At 37.1% G+C, this 15,546-nt stretch overlaps 1 protein-coding gene across 7 annotated transcripts in view; it reads left to right on the top strand.

Moving 5' to 3' along the window:
- Positions 1–15,546, top strand: part of kmt2cb (lysine (K)-specific methyltransferase 2Cb) — a 184,590-nt gene that overhangs the window by 82,000 nt on the left and 87,044 nt on the right. For all 7 annotated transcript variants that reach the window (XM_056473635.1, XM_056473626.1, XM_056473643.1 and 4 more), the window contains exons 9-12: positions 68–239; positions 2,822–2,936; positions 3,036–3,208; positions 3,333–3,625. In XM_056473635.1, the coding sequence (XP_056329610.1) occupies positions 68–239; positions 2,822–2,936; positions 3,036–3,208; positions 3,333–3,625 (753 nt within the window). The remainder of the gene's footprint in view (positions 1–67; positions 240–2,821; positions 2,937–3,035; positions 3,209–3,332; positions 3,626–15,546) is intronic.

The following is a 15,546-nucleotide window of genomic DNA, read 5'->3' as shown; positions in this document are numbered from 1 at the left end:
TTGGTGGATTTTCTTACAGTGAAGTTTCTTATGGATTTTTTGTTAATCCTCTCTTTCTTTCTCTCAGATGAAGAGGAGGCGAACTGTATATTGTGCGATAGCCCCGGGGATCTCCTAGACCAGTTTTTTTGCACCAGCTGTGGGTTGCACTATCATGGCATGTGTCTGGACATCAGCGTAACTCCTCTAAAGAGGGCAGGCTGGCAGTGCCCTGAGTGTAAAGTCTGTCAGACATGCAAGTAAGTTGCAGTCAAGCTTTTGTTCTTCCCAGTTTATACGATGTGCATGTTTGCTTATCATTGCTGTAGAAGGCTAAATAGAATGGCCGTTTTGTAAGGTCTAAAAAGCAATTGAAAGTGTTGCACTGATATATAATTTCTCAGCCTATACATATAGGCTGGTGGTTTTGTCTTCTTTTGAAATTACACAGTTTCGAAAGAAATTAAAACTTTATTATTTTCATTTTAGAAAGTTGTTTTAGAGTGTCAGGGCTCAGTCATAAACAGAAAATCTATTATGCAAACTAACATGCTTGACTCAATAACTAAATGCTTAAAATTAATCAGATTAGGCTCTCCTTAATCCGAGTAGTTCTGAAAGTTTTAGTGGATGTTTTTCCATGTTTTCTTTTTTTTTTTTTTTTTTTTTTTGCAAATAAGTTTGCAAATTGAACTTTTATCATCATCATTGTTTCCCGATTTAAAGGCATTCTACACAAGAGACTAATTTTAATGTATCTCAAGGGCAAATTTGATGCATTTCCCCACTCTGATTTGATTGATATTGGAATTTTACAATACACTCAAGTCACAATTCATTATGCACACCACATTGTGGCAGTGTTATAGGTTGCTACCCGTGCAATTAGCCAATTATTGACATTTCCTCACTACCAAATATCCAATGGTCAACTGTTAGTGATATCATAACAAAGTGGAAGCAATAGACTGATTTCACGCAGTCGCCATTTTAAAAGTGAAAGTGGGAAGAAACTGAAGATGAAGTATCACCTGGAGTCACATAGGAACGGCGTCCTGTGTGTCTGCTTTTGCACTTGGTGAAGAGCGGTGAACCGATGACATTCATGGCCAATCACAGTCATGGTGAAAAACCCTGGTGCCATGAGCTGAAGCATAGGAGGACATTTAAGCGTATTACTCTTAAAGAGATTATGATTTAGTTTGATGCCTAATATGCTTTTAATTGTTTAAATTAAACTGAACTGAATGATATTAGTGATGTTTACACCATATCTGCACTTTAAAATCATGGAAACAGTTGGAGGTTTGTAGTCCACTGCATGTTGTTGCAATGTTTACAGTAGTGGTCCTCTACTTCCCGGTTTCTTCCCACTGCTGCTATGCGTTCATTTTTTTTTTTAAATGGTGGCCACGTGAAATTAGCATATTGAGAACAACGGCAACTCAGATACCACTAGTGGTAGGCCATGTAAAATCAGAGTGCAGTGCACAGAAGTCAACAATTTTCTGCAGTCAATTGTTACAGGCCCTTGTGTAACTGCACTGTAAAAAAATTGTTGTTAAAAATGATCAGATTCTACAGTAAAATAATGTTTTTTCACTAAAACAGTAATATTCTGTTAAAAACGCATTAAAAGTGCATTCTGGGTTACATTTTTGTTTTCGAGAAAGTAACCAACAGCAGAAAACTGTGAGTTAACAGAGCTCAGATTCGACGTTTCAAGTCTGTGTTTGAAATCACACTTTGCACCCTTGTTCACTATTATGTACACTAGTTCACTAATATAGTTCACCTGGCAGAGTTATTGAACACAAATGAGTGAATTTAGACACTGATGATCACCTGCTGTTAATAATCACAATCACTGAAGGAAAGAGAAGCAAGAAACACAAACAGTGACATCAGTGAGGGGCTGGTTTAGTTGGGCTCTTCACCCTTGAATTCATAAATTTAGACTCTCCAGCTGCTGTAATACAGAGTTCATAAAACTGTTTCATTATAGCAATAAAGCTGGAAAGTCAATAGATAGATATACCTAGTTCTGTTCTGAGAAATGATTTGATAAAGGCCTGGATGACTGGCCTTATGCCATAGTCTTTATTCTTCGTTGCAGATATTATTTTATTAATGTTAGGTGGAAACAGGAACGATACCTAATTCTCTTACAGAGTTAAGAAATAAAGAATATAAAGTTAAGAATATAAAGTCATGCTCAGACCTCATGAATCAGACCCTGTACCTCAACAATAGTAACAATTAAAATGTTTCATGCCGCAATGCATGCTGTGTGTGGCACAGAAATCCCAGCATGCATTGCGGCATGAATAAATGATGGAATATAATGGTCTTACAGTTTTCTTTATTTGCGTTTGATTCTGTTGTTGTTTATGTTTATACTTTCAGTAGCCTGTTTGTGATGTTTGTGAGGTAAACTGTTAATTTATTTGTGGTTGTCGTTTGAGGTTCATACGCTGATTCGTGATATCTCTTTGAGTGCAACTTCCACCATAGAGCAAAGTGTTTTTGTCCAAGAAATTCTTAAAAACGTCGAGAATTTAATGCCAACCGTGCTGCCAGTAACTTACTGTTTTTTAAAGGGGACAATTTTTAACAGTGTGCATAAAGAGCTCAATTGAATGTGTTTCCATGGCTGAGAAGCTGCACCCAATCCTAATATTTCTGGACCTTATACAATGTGTCTCCCTAGTCTGCTTGAGAATTTATAATCCTAGTAAATGCTAACATCAGGTGTAAACAGGCCAGAGATGTGTTATAAATGTTATGCACCAATGGCATTAGTTGTAAGAAAGGACAAATTGATTGTGATTGTATCTTTCAGGGAGCCTGGAGAAGACACTAAAATGCTAGTGTGTGATGTATGCGACAAAGGCTACCACACTTTCTGCTTGCAGCCAGCTATGGATTCTATCCCCACCAATGGCTGGAGGTGTAAGGTATGGGCAGCTCTAGATTTTATTGTTGTAATGTAAATTATGAAATGAGATAAAAATTTATTTGATGCAGTATTACTAAGTGTAGCTGTATTTTTATAGAACTGTCGGATGTGTGTTCAATGTGGCACACGGAGCAGTGAACAGTGGCACCACAATAGCCTACTGTGCCAAAAGTGTGGCGATCAACAGGACACCACCCACTCCTGCTTATGCCCTAGCAATGTAGTTCCCGAAGTCCAAAAAGACCTGCTTTCATGCTATCAATGCAAAAGGTACATATCCAGAGCAGATTTGTACTTTGTACTTTGAAATGTTCCTTTAAGTGGGTCTAAAAAGTTCATCTTTTGAGCCTAGTTATAGATGCAGTGAAAATATTACCAACCTCTTTTCATTCAGGTGGTTCCACCCAGAGTGTGAACGACCAAGTGAAGGTCACACACATCCCCAGCCCAAAGAAGATCACATATGTTCCACCTGTAGAACCATTGGCATTGCATCGGGTCCTATGTGCACGGAAGCAGATGGAGTTCAGGCGGAGATTCAATCAGATGTGGGCGCTGAAGAAGCAACACAACTAGTTCCATCAAATAATGATTCTGAGCCTGCCAAAGTTCAAGATATAGAACCTTATCAGCCTGTTCGAGAGATGCAGAATGAAGAAAAGCAAACGGATGAGAAACAAATGATGGGTAAGACCAAATTTAGTATCTTTTAAGCCATAGGCCTCAAACTCGATTCCTGGAGGGCCGCAGCTCTGCACAGGTTTGCTCCAATCCTAATCAAACACAGCTGATCCAACTAATCAGAGTGTTCAAGACTACTAGAGACTGTTAGCGAGTGTAAGTTGGAGGTGGTTGGAGCTAAACTTTGTAATTCAATTCAGTTAATCTTAATTTCTACAGCACTTTTACCATGTAGATTGTGCCAAAGCAGCTTAACATAGAAGTTAAAGTAAATTGAATAACTGAATTAAGTTCAGTTTAGTTAATTTTTAGTGTGGTTTAATTTTCACTGCGAAATGTCCAAACACTGAAGAGCAAATCCATCGCAGCACAGCTCCACAAGTCCCAAAACCAGGTTAGCCAGTAGCGACAGTGGCAAGGAACATAACTTCACCAATTGACAAAAGTGAAGGAAAAAAACTCGAGAGAAACCAGGCTCTATTGGGCACGACCATTTCTCCTCTGGCCAAACGTCTTGTGCAGAGCTTCAGAACTCCAGGAATTGAGTTTAAGACCATTGTTATGAGCATAGATAAAGCTACTGTACTGCTCTGTATGGTGGAAACGAGCCATAAGCTTAATATTAAATATATCTTTCAATAATTAACCCATTGCATGTGTTTGCAACCCATTATGGAGTTTCAGTATTTTACAGTATTTTGTACCTTATTTATAAAGATTTGTTGCAAGAAGTCACATTTACGATACCTGTATTCAAATATAATGGGTAACATCATGACTAAAAAACACAGATATGCCCTAAAAAAACAGGTATGCCCTACTTTTTTTAATATATAATATTACCAAGAGAAAAAAATAACATTGTTATCCAAAACCATCAAAAACCAAAACTGTATTTGAGCGATATTATAAAAAATAAATAAACAATAACATTTAAAATCATACAGAATAAAAGAGAAGACACTGAATTAAGAAGTGTATGACAGGTGGCTGTTACAGAATCCTTTTGGTCATAGATTTTGACCATTAAACTGTTATTTGTGTATCTTGCTGTCATTTTTCTAATGCTTACAACTTAAGTGGGCGTTAGGACTTAGAGAGGCTGTTAGTATTGAGAGAAGTGCTGTACACAAGACTGGTGACTGTTAAAGGACCTGATGGAATATATATATATATATATATATATATATATATATATATATATATATATATATATATATATATATATATATATATATATATATATATATATATATATATATACAGTGGTGTAAAGTACTTAAGTAAATGGACTTCGTTACTTTACTTAAATATTTTTGGCTACTTTGTACTTGTACTGAGTATTAAATATATAAGCAACTTTTACTCTCTACTTGACTATATTTTTGACTGAATATATGTACTCTTTACTCCACTACATTTGAACGAACGCTTACCGTTTCTCGTTACATTGTGATTGTGCGAGACAAGTCGGCATCCAATATCTACCATGGCTAATTTGTTGGGCAGACGAGGCGATATTGCCATCTGCAGGGTGCTGAGGGTACTGTATGCTATTTATGAGCTAAATTACGTGAACATGAATTAGCAGCTTGCCTAATACCAGGTGTTTAATAAGCGACATGGCTGCAGCCAGTGATGAAGCCAAGTTGGCACATCAAGCAGTGCCAGCACTGATGACCATCCATAGCCTTATCTGAAAGAAATGTTTTAATTTGCCGATATGCAGAATGGCTCTTACAGGATGCAGTGTTTACTTTGTTTGCCATGAACAACAAAAATAAGTGCTTTTAAGAACTTATCGTCAAATTTGAAAAAACACATTGAAGTAAGAGTCTATTTAATGTTAATTTAATGTGAATTTATTGAATTTAATTACTTTTTTTTTTTATCTATTTTGTCCTGTCATTTAGAAACATTGAGGTGTTAAATAGAATTTTTATATTAGGAAATAAAACCTTTCTTGGTGTTCTTTAAGTCTACATTCAGTATGAGTAAAATACTTAAGTTCTTTTAAAATCACATACTTTAATACTTTTACTCAAGTCTTATTGGAATTGGTGACTTGTAACTTGTAATGGAGTAATTTTTACAGTAAGGTATCTGTACTTTTACTCAAGTATGGTTTTCAGGTACTCTTTACACCTCTTTATATATATTCAATTCCATGCGTGTTCAATAAAAAGGTCAGGAGAGGGTTTACTTCGATGAATAATTTAATTCACAGAATTCTGGCGTCCTCAATGTAATCCAAGAATTAAATTTACACTTTACATATCCTACCCCAGCTTTTATACACAGCTGATATTATTAACAGGTGGAGTTTAGTGGAATTTGTCACTTGTCAATCATTCTCCAGTCAGCCGCACCCATACATACTTCCACTTTTTCTATGAATTCTCTGCACAAAATTAAAAGCATAAATCTTCTTAACTGCAAATATTCTGTGTTCAGTTTTAACCAATCTCTGCTCACAGGAAGTTTAGCTGGAGAGCTCAAGTTAATTTTAGACATTCAGACCTTTGCATTTCTATCAGCTTCATCTACTTCTGCAAAAATGCTTCATTAGTATGCTAGGCGTATCACACTCAGACAGGAAGTTCGGTTAATATATCTCCTTAAGCAATACAAATACAATTGTTTATAGAAAATAAAAACAGACAAAAATATTTGTAAAAATATATTCCTTTTTCCAACAGTTCCAAATGAAAGTTTTTGGGTGTTATTATGAATATCCTCATCTTAGGGTTATCTATAAGCACGTGTGCTCAAAAATGAAAATATTTGCATTAACGAATTATTAAATTGACATCATCTTATTCTAATTTTTTCTCTCATATTTTTTTCATTATAATTTTCTCATACTGCGTCTTCATTCCCAATACTTTCTAATATCATGCTTTTTCTCACCAATTCTTCTGACCAATCAAATGCTCTCTAATATATAAAGTGTCCCAGCCCCTACAAGTTGCTAAAGTTGCAGATGAAACTGTCAACTAATGTAACTGAGAATTCACACAAAGGTTTCACCTAAACACTTCTAAACATAAAACAGTAATAAATGTGGATGAGTAGAGGTTTGCTAATAGCAGCGATGCTGAAACATGCTATACTCATTAAGTACACTCTCCACTCTAAGGTAAGCCCCGATGGGTAAATGTTTTGCACAGTGAGTAATAACTAGGACATTTGATAATAAAGTCTGTTATATTCAGTTATAGTTTTCCATTTGGTGAATGGCACTCCCTCACACTATAAAGGAGATAAATGATTCAGACATTGTAAACATGCTTTCCACTGGGGTGAATGAAGTGAACAATACACATGGTCTAATCCAGTCCAGAGTCATGGAAGACAGGGATCTTTTATGTATTTGTTCATTCTGTAGATTCTGTGTGTAAAATCAAAAGTGACTTGAGTGGAAGTTTAATGTGATTTTTGAGTAGTGATTCCTTGTTTCTGACTTTGATTCCTTCATTCCTCTGTGTGGTGGCGTAAATTAATAGAAATGAACAAAAATCTGAGAAAAAATAGAAGAGGGAATAAATGGAAGACTTAAAGAACGAGAGGGGTTACACTGATTTAGATTTAAAAAATAATAAATACTCAGTACATATCAACAATTAACAAAAAAAAGTTGTGTGGTGCCACATTACTGTCTGATCCAGGACAGTCCACATAGCATTGTCTTATTTTCAATCTTTTTGAAAATCCACTGTCAAATTCTGCCTTGTTTGTAAACAAACAGAGTGGAAAAATATGGCCAGGTTGTTACTGATGTGGTCTGGGCATTCATTAAAAGAATGAAAAATCCACTCTTTCCTAATGCTGGTATCAGAAGGAAGGGAACACAACTTTTGTGTGTTTGCACAGCAATTGGTCAGTTGTTTTTGTTGTTAGATTCTGCTTAGACTTGCATTTGCCTCTCTTGTTATTTACTCACTACATGTGTGAATGTTTTTTCAGAACTTAACAGGCAGTGGTGTAGAATTATGTGCTGTGGGGTTTAGCTACATTATCCTGTAAAAAAGTGGCAAGTTCTATAACTTTTTGTTTTAGCAGATTGAAATCTATTCAAGAAAGTTTAGTGTTCTGTAACATGCAGGTTGTTTAAACCTCTGAAATGTCAAAATATTTTATTGAACCAAACTTACCTTTGTAGTACTCGAAGGATAATTCCGAATAAAATATAATTTACTGACCCTCAACTTATAGCAAACCTGCATGATTAGCAAGTAAACATTTTCACATTTTAACTGTTGAACTGTTTTAACTGTTGAAAAAAAAAAACTTTGTAAGTCAATGGCTACTATTATCTGTTTGGTTAACATTTAGTTTCTGAGAGTTTTAGTATTTTTTAAATGTAATAATCTACATTTGGTGTCTTATTGCTTTTTTTAGAGGTTTGGTGTTGATACTATTTAATTTGCAGTCCAATGTGTTTAGTATGGAGTCTGAATAACATGAGGACAGAGGCTGCTCTGTTAAGTACAAAAAGTTGTTGAAGTAGAAGAGCATCCAATAGGCTCACGTGCCTCATATCTGTCTGAATTAGTCTGAAATGGTCTAGACCAGAGGAAAGTTTTTTTTTTGCTTGGCCTACTTTGCCTGAGGAAGGCTAACTCATTCTAAAAGTGTTGCTTATGTGCTGTTCTCTGCATTTGTGCTTTCAAATATCTGGATAAAGAGGATTGTGATACATTCAAACAATTTCTATTAAAGGTTAAAATTACAGTCTTTTTATCCTCATGCTTTTCCAAACCCGTTTGATTTACATCTTCTGTGGAGCACAGTACAGTTTTACACTAGAAGACTAAAGGCTATTTCACTTTATAAATCTGCAATATGTTTTATGTTACTGCTAAACTCCTCTATGTGTAATATTTCACAGCTTTACATTCAACTAGGGGTGTGTGAAATGGTGGTTTTTGATTGTGGTGGATTAAAATGTCCTCATGATCTGCTTTTGAAGAAATATTGTAGTATAATGCTACAGTAGTATTTTGCAGTTCTGGCTCCTCTATCTTAATATACATGACATACATTCACATCAAATATTAACTCTAATAATATTAAATTATTTCCCAGTGATGGGTTGCAGCTGGAAGGGCATCCACTGCGTAAAACATGTGCTGGGTAAGTTGGCAGTTCATTCCGCTGTAGCGACCCCAGATTAATAAAGAGACTAAGCCGAAAAGAAAATGAATGAATGAATGAATATTATATTAACTCTGTCATCATCGCACTCACGCGACACTGCACTTATTCATAATGACAAAAGTATGACGTGCATGTGCTTTAAAGACTGCCTGTTAAACATTTCATCTGGTTGATGTGCACACACTTCAAACAGCATCTCATTACAGGACTAGTTTATCTTCCACATCAGAGCTTGCTAAAACTGTCAGAACACAAGATTTATGCATAAACAGCTAGTTATTGTGTCTAAAGTGAACGTGAACTCGTCTCATCTCATTTCCGTCCGCTATTTCGGGTCCGGGTCGCAGGGGCAGCAGTCTTAGGAGAGAACCCCAGACTTCCCTCTCCCCAGACACTTCCTCCAGCTCCTCCGGTAGGGTCCCGATGCGTTCCCAGGCCAGCCAAGAGACATAGTCCCTCCAGCGTGTCCTGGGTCTTCCCTGAGGTCTCCTCCTGGTGAGACATGCCTGGAACACCTCCTTAGGTAGGCGTCCAGGACACATCCGCAACAAATGCCTGAGCCACCTCAGGTGACTTCTTTCAATGTGGAGGAGCAGCGGCTCTACTCCGAGCTCCTCCTAGGTGACAGACCTCCTCACCCTATCTATAAGTGTGCACCCTGCCACCCTGTGAAGAAAACTCATTTCGGCTGCTTGTGTTCGAGATCTTGTCCTTTCGGTCATGACCCAAAGCTCATGACCCTAGGTGAGAGTAGGAACCTAGATTGACTGGTAAATCGAGAGCTTTGCCTTTCGGCTCAGCTCCTTCTTTACCACAATGGTCTACAATCCACCTGTCAATCTCACGTTCTATCCTTCCCTCAACATGAACAAAACCCCAAGATACTTGAACTCCTCCACCTGGTGTAAGGACTTTCCTCCAAACTGGTGATGGCAAACCACCTTTTTCCGTTGGAGCACCATGGCCTCGGACTTGGAGGTGCTGATTCTCATCCCAGCCGCATCACACTCGGAAGCAAACCGCCCCAGTGCATGCTAAAGGTCCATGTTTGATGAAGCCAACAGAACAACATCATCTGCGAATAACAGAGATGAAATCCTGTGGTTGCCGAACCGGACCCCCTCCAGCTATTTTTAATGTAAACCTTTGTTCTTTGTTTTTTTTCTTTGTTATAAAAATTATAACAGTAAGTTTTTTTTAATCTTCACCCACTTTGGCCTTAATACCTACAATTCTTTTTATTTGATTTTTTTTAAGGCTTTTTAGGGCTTTCAGACAACTTGCAGACTAGTAAAAACTATGCAACAAAGAATCGTGATAAAATTGTAAATTTCATGAACAACCAGTGATGTGATATTTGTGCCATAACGCCCACCCATATATTCAACCAGCTTTGGGTGGGTGGTACATTAACACTTCCAGTCACTGCATAAATATTCAGCACAGTGTTAGTAACTCAATTCCCAATCCTTTAGAGAGCCGACTGCCCATAGGCCCTTTACAACATTATTCATCCTGGTGCAAATCTCTAGGTGCAGAGGTCAAAGATCTCATCTCATCCCATGCTGGGTTCATAGATATTTAGAGTGCCAAAGGGTTCACTGAACGTGTGCTTACATTAAACTGTATGCTAAACTGTAATTTCTTGTGATCTATATCAATTAAGTGTTTTGTTGCATAAAAGAATACATCACACCACTTCGCAGAAGGCTTACTAGCTTCAAATGCTGATTCAGTGTTTACCTTACCTTGTCAAACTCAGTCCCTGTAGGGCTGCAGCTCTGCACAGTTTAGTTTCAACCCTAATTAAACACACCTGATCAAACTAATTAAGCCGTTCAGGCTTGTTTGAAACCTTCAGGTAAGTGTGTTGGAGCAGGGTTGGAACTTAACAGTGCAAGGCTGTGGCCCTTCAGGAACCGAGTTTGACACCCCTTCAATAAGTTGTTTTCCTCAAAATGGGGCTATTTTCATTTTGAGCTTGCATGACCAAAGGAGGTTTATGTCTCCAATGCACAGATCAAAACATGCCATGCAGATATATGGTGTTATATGTTAGCATTATCTCTGTATGCACATGATAATTGTTATTACGTTATTACATATGTTGACAGAGCTTATGATCTCAGCTCTCTTCCAGCCCGATCCTAAGATTTATAAATACTAGTCTCTAAAACATACATGTATTATAGTGTATATGTTTATATGTTGGAGTTTCCATGGCTAAATTTTATCCGCCTGATTTCACCAGTAAGAGCAGAGTGTGAAATATTGCTTACAAAATCGCAACATTATATGACATATCAGAGTTTAAAAGAGGACAAATAGTTGGTGTATGTCTCGCTAGTGCATCTGTGACCAAAACAGCTAGTCTTTGTGATGTAGCAAGTATCACAGTATTCGGGGTAATGTCAGCATACCACCAAGAAGGACAAACCACATTCAAAGGAGTAACTGTGGATGCAAAAGGAAGCTCTCTGAAAATGGTGTCTGGGCGTAACTTCGATTCAAAAAACATAAAACCACAGCTGCCCAACTCACTGCAGAATTAAATGTGCACCTCAAGTCTCCTGTTTTCACCAAAGTTGTTTGTCAGGAGCTGTACAAGTAGTCACCTGGCCACTATTTTGCACGAAGAACGGCTCAAAATCCCTCTGGCCACTGTGCAGGACTTGTATGTGCCATTCTAATGTCAGCATACCACCAAGAAGGACAAACCACATTCAAAGGAGTAACTGTGGATGCAAAAGGAAGCTCTCTGAAAAGGGTGTCTGGGCGTAACTTCGATTCAAAAAACATAAAAACACAGCTGCCCAACTCACTGCAGAATTAAATGTGCACCTCAAGTCTCCTGTTTTCTCCAAAGTTGTTTGTCAGGAGCTGTACAGGGTCAATATACATGACCATGCTCGTGCCAATGCCAAATGTCCATTTCAATGGTGCCAGCAGTGAAAACATTGGGCTGTGTACAATGTGAAACATGTATTGTTCTCTGATAAGCCCACCTTCACTGTGTTTCTCACATACGGGAGAGCTAAACGTGTGGAGAAGCCCCAAAGAAGTGTACCACTTCCAAACTGAAGCATGTGGGTGTATTAGTAATGGTTTGGGCTGCAATATCATGGCATTCCCTAGGCCCAATAATTGTACTAGATAGGTGCATTGCTGCCAAGGACTACCGAACCATTCTGGAGGACCCTGTGCACTCAATGGTTCAAACAAGGCAGTGATGTGTATCAGGATGATAATGCACCAATCCACACATCATTACTGGTGATGAAGTGGTTTGATGAACATGAAAGTGAACTTGAACTTCTCCCATGGCCTGCACAGTCACCAGATTTAAATATTATTGAGCCTTTCAGGGCTGTTTTGGAGAAGCGAGTCAGGAAACATTTTCCTCCACCAACATCAAGTAGTCACCTGGCTACTATTTTGCACGAAGAACGGCTCAAAATCCCTCTGGCCACTGTGCAGGACTTGTATCTGTCATTCTAAGATGAACTGATGTTCTGGCCCTACACCATACAGTACTAATGAATTATTGTGGTCTAAAATTGTGGTATAAAACTCTGTATAAACAGTTGAAGTCAGAATTATTAGCCCCCCTTTAAATATTTTTTTCTTTTTTAAATATTTCCCAAATTATGTTTAACAGGGCAAGGAAATTTTCACAGTATGTCCAATAATATTTTTTCTTCTGGGGAAAGTCTTATTTGTTTTATTTTGGCTAGAATAAAAGCAGTTATTAATTTTTTAAACATCATTTTAAGGACAAAATTGTTAGCGACTTTAAGCAATTTGTTTTCCGATAGTCAACAGAACAAACCATCATTAAACAAAAACTTGCCTAATTACTCTAACCTGCCTAGTTAACCTAATTAACCTAGTTAAACCTTTCAGTGTCACTTTAAGTTGTATAGAAGTGTCTTGAAAAATATCTATTCAAATATTATTTACTGTCATTATTGCAAAAATAAAATAATCAGCTATTAGAAATGAGTTATTAAAAATTGTTTAGAAATGTGCTGAAAAAATCTTCTCTCTGTTACACAGAAATTGGGGAAATAATAGGGGGTCTAATAATTCAGGGGGGCTAATAATTCTGACTTTAACTGTATATAACCCCTGTATATATTTCCGTTTATGTACTTCTACCTAGTAAAATTAAATGGACATAGATCAAACAGATCCTGAATAACAGACCCTCAAATTAAAACAAGCAAAAGAAAAGTTAACAGTTTTTTAAATATAATACAAATGTGCAATAATCTAGCAGAGTACTTATTGATTTCATAGAAGCCAAATAAATGTATATTTATTTTCCTCAAATATTGGCTGAAAAGATTACATTTGCTATGTAGCAATGGGTAGTTGTTTGTATTGGTGGCTGGATTCCTTTGCTGCTACTGGCTTTGTAAGATGACTGTAAGGCTTTTATTTATTGGTCCTTGACCATTACAATTATTTTAGAGTGGCTTGCTTATGATTAAAGATTCAACCTAGTTCACCTCCATAGATAATGCCTGCTGGCTTCTGGCTGGATGTTCTCTCTAGCTTTTATTTTTTTCTCTCTCCATTACATTAAATTATGTTACATATCACGGTCAAACAGTTTTCAGAAATAGGCCCCATATGTGTCTGATGGATTAAGAATGGAGAAAATAAAGAGAAGAAAATGTTCTTATCAGACTGTTGGTCTTTTGTCGTGACCTTAAGTCAGAGGTTACCATGGTGACTCCATTTTTTAAGTCTTTGAGTCTCAGCAGGTGATCAGATGTGACTGGAGAACAAAGTGCTTGAGTGATTTATGAAAACTTCCCTGGAACCTTAATTCTTGGTGCATAGCTGCCCTTTAATAAACCAATTATTGAAGTTATTATAATCTAAAGACTATTACAAATGTAAATTTTAAGAAAAAGTAGTGAAGCACATCAAATTACTAAACATGATACTAAACTATTGAGAGGGGTCTGGATGCAGACCTGGTGCAGTGCAATCTAAAGTGCATCCAATGCTTTTCAATGCGCTCACCTAAGCCCACCTCTAACCCTACCCCTCACAGTGAGGTCACTAGTTCCATTAAGTGCATTGTGTCTGACATTGCATCACTGAGATTTCCAGTCTCAGCTTGCGTCATTAATGCTGCATCCAGATTCTGTTGAAGCTATTTTAAAAGCAAAAAAAAAAACTAATTGACAATATTAAAAGTTCCTCCGAGTGCTCTGGTTTCCCTCACAAGTCCAAAGACATGTGGTACAGGTGAATTTGGTGAGCTAAATTGTCCATAGTGTATGTGTGTGAGTGAGAGTGAAAGTGAATGGGTGTTTCCCATTGATGGGTTGCAGCTGGAAGAGCATTCGCTGCATAAAACATATGCTGGATAAGTTGGCGGTTCATTCTGCTGTAGCGACCCCTGATTAATAAAGGGACAAAGTCGAAAAGAAAATGAATGAATGAATTAAAATATTAAAAGCTACATTATAATTGAACACACATAATGCTAAGGTAATAATAATTATTTGTTAAAATATCAATATTTTTTTGCTCATTTATTAATTTCAATTCAATTCACCTTTATTTGTATAGCTCTTTTACAATGTAGATTGTGTCAAAGCAGCTTCACATAGAAGATCATAGTGAATTGAAACAGTGTAGTTCACATTTCAGTGTTTAAGTTCAGTTCAGTTTAGCTCAGTTCAGTGTGGTTTAATAATCACTACTGAGAGTCCAAACACTAAAGAGTAATTTATCGATGCACAGCTCTACAGATCCCAAACCATGCAAGCCAGTGGCGACAGCGGCGAGGAAAAACTTCACCAATTGGCGAAAGTGAAGAATTATAAAACCTAGAGAGAAACCAGGCTCAGTTGGGCATTTCTCCTCTGGCCAAACGTCTTGTGCAGAGCTGCAGGATCTAGATTATTTAAAACTTTAAAACGTAGGTAAGAAGCACTGTTTTAAATTGAATACGAAACTTAACAGGCTGCCAGTGTAAGGAGTATAAAATTGGGGTGATAGGATCATATTTTGTAGACCTGGTAAGAACTCTGGCAGCTGCATTTTGTACTAGCTGAAGTTTGATAATAGAGGATGCTGGACAGCCAGCAAAGAGCATTACAGTAATCCAGCCTAGAAGTTATAAAAGCATGGACTAGTTTTTCTGCATCTGAGATAGATAGCAGACTTCGTAATTTAGCAATATTTCTCAGATGAAAGAAGGCAGTTTTTGTGACATGGGATATATGATGTTCAAAAGTTAAATTGCTGTCTAATATGACACCCAAATATTTATTCAGAGTTCATTTTCAGTGTGCTATTTGCATTTGTAATCTGTTGCGGTCAACTCTAAAGATGAAATCCAAAGAGCTGTCACTAGCATGCATGAGCATGCATTTCACTTGTTGAAGACAAAACTAAAGGAAAATTGCCCCAAGAACAAGCAGAAACTGAAGACAGTTGCAGTAAAGGCCTGGCAGAGCACCACCAGGAATGAAACCCAGTGTCTGGTGATGTCTATGCCTTCCAAACTTCAGGCTGTAATTCACTGCAAATGATTTTAAAACCAAATATTAAAAAGTGAACATTTGATTTATTATTATTATTCTGTCTCACTACTTTTGATCCCTTAGCAAGTGGGAGGCAAATATGCAAACAGTTACAATTCCTACACAGTTCACCTGATTTGGATGTAAATACCCTCCAATTAAAGCTGATAGTCTGCAAATAAAGTACATCATTTCAAATCTATTGTGTTGGTGTAAAGA

The sequence above is a fragment of the Danio aesculapii genome, chromosome 2, assembly GCF_903798145.1.
Source record: "Danio aesculapii chromosome 2, fDanAes4.1, whole genome shotgun sequence".
NCBI lineage: Eukaryota > Metazoa > Chordata > Actinopteri > Cypriniformes > Danionidae > Danio > Danio aesculapii.
Note: the sequence above shows the minus strand (reverse complement) of the source record. Positions and strands in the feature narration are given on the sequence as shown.